The sequence below is a fragment of the Apium graveolens genome, chromosome 11 (assembly GCF_009905375.1).
Source record: "Apium graveolens cultivar Ventura chromosome 11, ASM990537v1, whole genome shotgun sequence".
Lineage (NCBI taxonomy): Eukaryota > Viridiplantae > Streptophyta > Magnoliopsida > Apiales > Apiaceae > Apium > Apium graveolens.
The window spans coordinates 162,110,288-162,119,216 of record NC_133657.1 but is presented as its reverse complement, the minus strand read 5'-3'; the positions used below and the strand labels follow the sequence as shown (position 1 = coordinate 162,119,216).

The following is an 8,929-nucleotide window of genomic DNA, read 5'->3' as shown; positions in this document are numbered from 1 at the left end:
ATCTTTCTATTTTTGGTTTAGTGTATCTTTGCTAGTTAAATTGAGATAAACAGATGTTATTTCATTTAACATTTAACAAAATAGTCGTTAAATATTACTTTTAAATATTTTCACAACTCACTCACTATTAAAATGAACCCGGATAAAGTACCAAATAAAATATTAAACGCGGATAAAATATCCACTCGATCCCTAAAATTTTAAAACGAACTCAAATTACTGATATTGGTAAAACGATCAGCCTTTAAATAAAAGTTTTAAACATAATAAAAATAATTAAATACTTTTATAACACCGATAAAGATCGACACAACTTATCAATTAGCATATTAACCATTTAAAGACACGAACTCATGAAACATGAATAAAATATCCATAATTTTATTCCCTCCAAATTGAAACAATCACATAAAATCATTTAAATAATAATAATTTCTGAAAATACGGGATATTAGATAACCAATTACGTAATTTCACGTGATATCTGGGGAACAATTTTGAGATTCAATTTGGGTCTTCTAGTATTTTCCGATGAACATAGTTTATTTAGAAATTGCAGCAGACACTGTGTAACTTGCAAGCATGAAGAGAAAGCTTAACTACCCTGTCTTCTACATTGGAGAGTACCTCAAAACGTCTGATAAGTAAGAGAAGACATACTATGCCGCGTCAATACAACCCATATTACGTAAGAGAAGACATAGTATGCTGCGTCAATATAACCGAGGCCCAAAATGATGATAATGAAGGAGACAAACCAAGGATAAGAATTTGGCAAGCATTCCTCGAGAATGAATGCCTGGAGAGTGGTGGTAACTGTGAAACAAGCTGCATAGTACATTGCACTAATTGCAACAAGATATTTGAGTGGCAATGCGAAGCAAAAATCATCTACTTTAAATCGCGATAGCTGTATTGACAACAAATTTCCCAAGGCAAATGTGGAAGCAAAGAGAGTGATAGCGTCGTAGCCTAGGAATAGTTCGACTCCCTTTTTGTCACTTTGAAGAAGGAGAGGGTAGCCATGCCTTTGATTATAACCTCCCGGGACTGTAAAAAGTGCAGCAAAACTAATGGTGCCGATCAGTGCTGCCACAACCATTAAGCTTCCGTTCATTTCTTTCATTGCTTTCCCAGCATCTTCTCGTTGAGTTTTGGTCCTAGCCACAAATAATTCTGTTGCTGTCTTGCCTTCTTTGTTAGGGAGATGTCGCATATGTGGTGGACAGTCTCCACTTATTCGCTGGGAATGTAAAATTAAAATTGAAGATAAGAGTTAATAAGGTTTTCAAAATTGATCAAATCTTAAGTTTAGCACGTAATTACTTTAAAACAAATACGGGGGTGTAGGTTTACTACCACGAACCAAAAGACGTCCCAACAGGTGGCATAAAATATCCCAAGGGAAACATAGGGGGATGTAGGATTGACTATGGTGGTCTGATGCACTATGGTATTGCCTTCATAATCAACCTCAGCCATCATCCTTGCCTTGTTAACCACATGCTTCTTCAGTAGCTCATAAACGCGTATACTTTTGTACTCAGCAGCCGAATGCAATATATTCCTCCCCTTCTCGTCAATACAGTTTGTAGAATCTGGACATTGTTGCACAATTTTCTCAACTAGTTCCGGAATGCTCCTTTCTATGGCTTGAATGAGTGGGTCAGACACACCATTCTTCTTTTTTGCTAAAACTTTTTGGGTATTTTCTGGTAAGGATAACAATTGAGATTTATTGTTATCTTCAACACGATCATCTACGTGTTCAGTGTACGAGTAATAACTCCAATCTGCCTCCTGCTTTATCAGGATCCTCGCAAGTTCTCCTGCAAGCAGGTTCTTTTGCTTCGTGTCATCTATGGGTTTAATCCAACGAGAACCTGAAAAACAGAAAAAATTTAATCATATTAATCGGTGTTGAACCACGTGTATAAAATTTTTACAAAAGGAAGTAAATGTGTTGTATTTTTACAATAAGTGGCTATATTGTTTGTAAGATTTGTGTATACCCAAAATCCAGTTGACGATTCTACTCCTTTCTTTTTTCTGTGGATGATCCCCTGCAGAGTCGAAATTATATGCAGGCCGAATAACTGCTTAATGATGACATTAAATCGATTAAATCATAGTAGGACATGCAAACTTTAGTCTGGATTGGATTACTATCATGCACATGTAACAGTAACACTTACCCCGGTATAGTATAATTCCAATAAACTGGAAAGGGATGAAGGGTCTCCTGCCTAAATTCTTCAATGCATACATAGAGCCGCTTTTAAAAGAAGATGGTGATGTGGCTAGAAGATTCAAAGGGGTGTTACCGCGCATGTCTGGCTTGTGAGAAAGCTGCGGATATCTTCCAAATATGTTAATAGCCATACCTGCAGGATAATTGATCATAAGACATAATGATTTGTGTGTGCACAGTTTGAACAAATTGAAATTTATGCAATACAGGACATACTATAATATTCTCCCATGACAGCTGCGTGAAGGACAGTGCAGCCATCTTCTCTCTGTGTATCATAATCACTGTAATAAGTTTCCAAAAGTTCGAAAACTTCTGTATGGCCAGATGCAGCAGCAACATATAACGGTATTTCCCCCATTTTATTTTGTATAGAAACCAAGTCATCTAATTCTTCCTCCACCGCCTCCAAGTTAACATTACGTGTTACTAAAGCGCGATAATCAGGCATTGAATTAGAAGAGGCTAACCACCTTTCAGTTTCCAACAAAGCCCTCGCAATATTGACATGTCCACGCCTGGCTGCCTCGTGTAGTGCAGTCTCACCCCTTGTATTCTGTTTCTTAAGCTGTTGTAGACTCACAAATCCCATCAGTGCTTTCAGAGCTTCTTCATTCCCACAAATCACTATCAAATGTAATAGTGTGTTGCCTCTGCCATCCACTTGTACTGCAGGTTCCTCAATCCAGTATTTGCACAAAAATTCAATCGACGGCAATGAATTGCTTGGCACATAAATGTAAGCATTTGCGCGCCGCGAATTGAGCCTTGGGCCTCTAGTGGGGGTCGAATGTGCCATCATATCTGTTGTGTAGTCTGCAATAACTGTTTAGGTAGTGTTCTGGTCGAAATGTTCTATGCATTGTGAAACAAGCCGAGTGCCCCAAGTTATATATTCTGTAAAAAGAAAGAATAAAATACAGATTTTTATTTGAAGAAAAGAATATAAATTACTTGTTTAAGTGTTCTCTGGAAGAGATGAAGCTGAAGCTAAGCAACTTGAAATGTGTTTTGCATGGAGTGGTAGTTTTTATATTCTTGATACCCAGCTTTAACATATATAGGCTATTTTATAATAATATTCCCCTGTGTATTTAAAGCAATGGCGGAGCCGGGGATTCCGTGGAGAAAAAGGAGAATGCAGCAGGTGTGCCTCAAATTCAGTTGTCAACAAGCACCCAGACCATTACGATTTACGAGTAGGCTTTTTGTTTTAAGATTGTTTTGGGGGAAGCTGTTTTGTTTTAACAAATTTGTTACGAAGGACTTCCAAATATGAACTTAAAATCCATGCTATGATTTTAAAATTGGGTGGTGGCCTTATATATTATTTTTACATAGAAAATGGTCCAAATTATCATTTTCGAAAAAGATGGCCCTATATATCACTTCTTAATGGAACATCGTGTTCCGTTTTGATTTTTTTTATTTAAAGGTTAAACGGAACTTCGTTTGCCGTTATAGCACTTTAATTTTTTTTAATATATGGAAAACGGAACTTCGTGTACCGTTTTAACACTTTGATTTTTTTTATAGATCAAAACGTTAGATAAAGCAACGTTTTGTAGCAAAATGTCACATAATGTAACGTTTTTACCCTTTTAAAAAAAAATATAAACAAAACACTATATCTTGTAAATTATTAAATCATAAATTAATAAAAAATATTTTAAATTATTTTCTAAAACCCAAAAGGGGATTGTTGAACACTAAAATGTTAAAAATTATTAAATTAAGTTACATCCTTAAATTTTATAATTATTTAATTTAAAATTAATATTTCTGGCCCTAAATTAAATTAGGGTTTAAACTCTAAGGTTTAGGGCCTAAAGGCCCTAAATCCTAAACCCTAAATCGGTGTAACATTTTTTAATTTCTTTTTAAATGTTTCTAAAACCCAAAAGGGAATTGATGAACCCTAAATGTTAAAAATTGTTAATTTTATAATTATTTAATTTAAAATTAATATTTCTGGTTCCTAGGGTTTAGGGCCTTAGGGTTTAGGCTCTAGGGTCCTAAATCCTAAACCCTAAATCGGTGTAACATTTATTAATTTCTTTTTAAATGTTTCTAAAACCCAAAAGGGAATTGGTGAACCCTAACTGTTAAAAATTGTTAAATTATGGTATCATTTATAAATTCTAAAAATATTAAATAAATATAAATATTGAAAAACGTAACATTAAATGATGTTTCCGGAACCCTAAATAAAATATCAAAACAAGCTTAAAATAAGAAAACAAAATAGAAAATAAAGGAAATACAAAACGTGACTTGAAGTCACGTTGTTACTTTACAAAAAAAATAAGAGACAAAACGGAAGACGATGTTCCGTTTTGTATGTATTAAAAAACGGAATATTATATGATGTTATGAGGTGACATTTTGAGTCTTTCTCCCCTGAAGTGACAATTTGGGCATTATTAACTGAAATAGTGACAATCTGGGCCTTTGTTCGTTAAAATTAAATATTTAAAATTTTAGTTTTTAGTATTTGGATTTAATAATATTATTATAATTATTTGTAAATAACCAATTATTTTTTTAAAATAAAAAATAAAAAACACTTATTTTTTTTCAATTTTTTCTAAATGAAATACTTCCTTTTTCAAAAACATCACATACAATTCTATTTAACAAAATAATAATATTCGAATTACTGATAACTAACTAAAAATAATAATTAATACTGACCACTTACACTTTTTGGCTATTATCTTTTTCAATATATATATATATATATATTCAGATAAGAACCTAATTAAATAAGATATAAGATCTAATCTCATCCCTCCATTTTTGAATATTTTTATATTTTTCTTTTAATCCCCACCACATATTGTTTTCTCCCACCCAACTCATTCTTTATCTCTTTTCTTTCATCGACCCACCCTCACTTTCTCCCTTTCTCTCTCCACCTTCACCCCCGTCATTGTCGCCACTCCACCACCGTCTCACCACCGCCCACCTGGTAACCACCACAACCCCCTATCTCTCTTCCTTTTTCCCCTCCCCTCTCCCCTCACATCCCCTCCCCTTCCACCACCAGATCTAATTCGATTCTTCCCCATTAACATCGATCTGCACATCATCGATTTGATGTCATCATTACTTCATTTGAGATTGTTAATATAAAAAATGAACGAAGACTGATAGATAAAGGTGAGTTTTTATTTATTAATGTCGAGTTTTAGGAGCTTTAATAGGTTATTTTATAGTAGTCGGTAGTTGATATATTACTGACGTGGGGTCATCGTATAATATGAGAGATTTATTCTGGTGGTGATTGGTGGTGATAACAGGAGGTTGTGGTAGTTAAGGGGTGATTAATGAGGATATCGTGGTGATTATGTAGGTATAGTGGTCGGATCTAGTGGGCAATAATGGTGGCTAGATGTGGTGATCTTCGACTATCAGCGGTGATTTTGTATATTCTGGTGGTGATTATTCATTTTCCTGTGGAAATTTTTGGTTTTTCAGTGGTGATTTTTTATTTGACAGTGGTGATTTTCTGGTGGTCGGTGGTGATTTTCTGGTGGTCGCCGGAGGTGGTGGTCGTCGATGATGGTGGTGGTGGCCAGAAATGGTGGTTGCTGGTGGTTGGAGGTAGTGGTTGGTTGTAAGTAGAAAGAAGATGATAGATGAGGTGATAGTTAGAGATGATGATGAGATTTAAAATGAGTGGTTCAGATTAAAAGTAGTTTTAAATTTATGTGGTAGAGATTAGATCTAATATCTCACCATAAAAAGGGTTCTCATTGGAGTAAAATCATGTATATATATATTAAAATTAAATGAGTAATTTTTCTTTGGTGAAATACAACACATAAGTGAAAGAAGCAATTTTTAAAAAATACTTCTTTTTTTCTGCTAACAATTATTACAGGTCCTAATTAATTCAAAGTTGGATTATTGGAGTTATCGTGTGATTAGTCTAGGTTTTCTCTTCTTAACTGTAGGTATTCTTTCAGGAGCAGTATGGGCTAATGAAGCATGGGATGCTAATGGAATCGGGACCCAAAGGAAACTTCAACATTTATTACTTGGATCGTATTTACGGTTTAATTACATACTAGAACCAATAGAAATTTACAGGTTAAAGTTTCCGTAATTGTGGCGTCTATGGGATTTCTTATAATTTGGACAAATTTTCACATTTAATTTATGTGTTAGTGTTCGCAATAAAACACACGTGAAAATACACGCACGTGTACGCGATCACAAGTTTAAGATTTAAGTCAAGTTCGTTCCCATAGAGACTGGTTTAGGTTAATTCAGATTATGCACTTATGCAACAATGTATGATTATTGTTCACAGCTAAGACATGTAACAAATTTGAGTTGATTAACTACTTAAGAGATTATACTAGCATACATTAACTAAGAGATTAAAAGTGAATTACTTATATGAGAATAAAACATGAGATTCTAACTTTATTAAACACTTTATTCAAAGTTTATGTCTTTATCAATAGTATGCGATGGTGATGATAACTAATCAGATAACACAAAATTAGTAAACACTATCTTTCGATATACGTATACCCTACTACTAAGCATCCACAATCAAGATAGAAGTTTAGTAGAAACCAATTATGCTTAGACCCCGTTTGTCTATAAGATTTGAAAACATAACCGTTTAAGAACAAGTTATCTATTATGATTACATAGGGTGTGTAAGATGGTTAAAATTACTCCACGAATTATGCATGTCAATCCATACATAAACCTATGCTAGCATGATAAGTTCTAAACCTCTATATTCACGGTCACTTCAATAGAGATTAACAAATAATTTTAGATGTTAGCTACGCATCAAAAACGAATAAGCACAACCAAACTAGGAAATCATAAATCACCATATACTAAAGATTTAAAACAATCAACTATTGAAATTCATAAATAAATCCGCTAGAACCCCATGATGACGATTAGTTCATGATTGAACGCATCGTCACCATGGGTTTCAACGAAAATATGGTAATAAATAAGTTCAGAATACTACACAAGAATATATAAAGTATTAGGGTTTAGAACAAGAACAAAAAAGCATCCAAAAGTATCGCCTAAATCGAAGAATACAAAACAATGAACTAATTATTCTTCTCCTTAGCCGTCTCGTGTGCTCTCGATCTTCTTTATGCTCTCTCTGGCTTCCTTGTTATTAAAAACGTCTTCTTTTCATTTTATATAAGCCCCCGGTTGACATGGACTTTCACCCAGTCAGACTCAAATCAGGATTTTTCAGCAAGTGTATGGCGCGGGCGCGCTCTACCTAGCGTGGGCGCTCTCTCTCTGCCAATATGGGCGCGGGCGCGCTCCTTCAGGTGCGGGCGCGCCTGCTCTCTGGATAATTTTCTGCATTTTCTTGATTCTTAATCTGATCTTCGTGCAACCTTCCGCGACTCATTTTCTGATCTCTTATCAACATAAAATCATTTTAGAGCTCATTTCCACCTCCGACTAATGCCCTGCAATGACTCAACAGAAAACACATTAAAAACACCATATACTTGAGTCCAAAATATCAACTTAAGCCGATATGAAGCATTCCAAGTGGATATAAATTCCACTTATCACACCCCCAAATTTAAATCGATGCTTGTCCTTAAGCATAAACAGACTCAACAATAAAAACACAACTAATGCATGAATGCAACTACGTGAAAATGCAACGATCCCCACGGAATAACCATATCCAATCAATAAGTAATGTCTCTAAGAATGCAATTACTCGAAACAAAGTTCAACTAAATCCCACAGACCAACATACAAACCAGAAACGTGCGTGTGTACGATGCTTAATAGGTATACTCTCAATACTAGATCAATAATCATATATTTTTCTTCACAAAAAAAATCACAAGTTTATAAATTAAATGAACATTAAACACATAATGACTCACAACACCTCAATTTTACTAGAGTTAGACAAGGATTCATGATATAACATAGAAACCATCACAAAACAAATGCTTATTTGACCATGCAATGAATGAGGTTCCAAAAGACTTATACAATAATACCCATATAGCGAGCGTTAGATTAGCGGATCCCAGACTACACAAGCCTTAGGTCACTAGGCACAAAGTCCCCTAGAACTTAATTGCTCGAGTATTAAAGAGCTCACCCTTGGTCAATTATGCATATACTAAAACAATTTTTTTTCTTTTTTTTTTCTCTTTTTTTCATTTATTTCTGAATGATTGTGTTTTGATCCATCTCATTCAACCCTAGACTACTCATATAAATATGAGCCGGCTACTAGCCATTTGACGCCTAACTTTATTCACAATTAGTAATGAAATCCAAGATTTCCCCCAATTTAAAATTCAGTGTTCCTATATCATTACGGGAATAACAAAAATTATAAATATAACCAAGTGATTCAATTCCAACAAACAAACAAGTATGATCATGATCTAGTTCAAAAGCAACCTATAAGACTTATGAAAAAACTTAGTTTCTAAGCATGCAAATCAATTCATTAGGACTTAATCATCCCTTTATTTGACATCACTACACTCAAATCAACACCAACTTACCAATCAGAAACAGCTCATCCTAAGGGATCAAGTTATATGCATGCAAATGCAACTAAATGGACTCACATACAAATACGAACAAAAATGCAAAACAAAAATGCAGACAACTATATGAACAATCATGCAAAAATAT

General features: G+C 34.3%; 1 protein-coding gene across 2 annotated transcripts; it reads right to left on the bottom strand.

The window, feature by feature from the left end:
* Nucleotides 1-409: 409 nt before the first annotated feature.
* On the bottom strand, nt 410-3,097 carry LOC141696641 (uncharacterized). Of its 2 annotated transcripts, none has more exons than XM_074500757.1 (5): nt 2,468-3,097; nt 2,196-2,384; nt 2,013-2,096; nt 1,360-1,883; nt 410-1,243 (listed from the first exon to the last, which is right to left on the bottom strand). In XM_074500757.1, the coding sequence occupies exons 1-5, from the start codon at nt 3,051-3,053 to the stop codon at nt 629-631; spliced, it is 1,998 nt and encodes a 665-aa protein (XP_074356858.1). In that variant the 5' UTR covers nt 3,054-3,097; the 3' UTR covers nt 410-628. The 2 variants fall into 2 exon arrangements, with proteins under 2 accessions (XP_074356858.1, XP_074356859.1); XM_074500758.1 differs by having other exon boundaries at nt 2,013-2,063.
* Nucleotides 3,098-8,929: the final 5,832 nt, after the last annotated feature.

Excerpts from the sequence above, each read along its gene's own strand:
- LOC141696641 (XM_074500757.1), bottom strand. The coding sequence starts at position 3,053 with ATGATGGCACATTCGACCCCCACTAGAGGCCCAAGGCTCAATTCGCGG. Across the intron at positions 1,884-2,012 it reads AATCGTCAACTGGATTTTGG|GTTCTCGTTGGATTAAACCC; the intron begins GTATACACAAAT and ends TCTGTTTTTCAG. Across the intron at positions 1,244-1,359 it reads GGGACGTCTTTTGGTTCGTG|CGAATAAGTGGAGACTGTCC; the intron begins GTAGTAAACCTA and ends TTACATTCCCAG.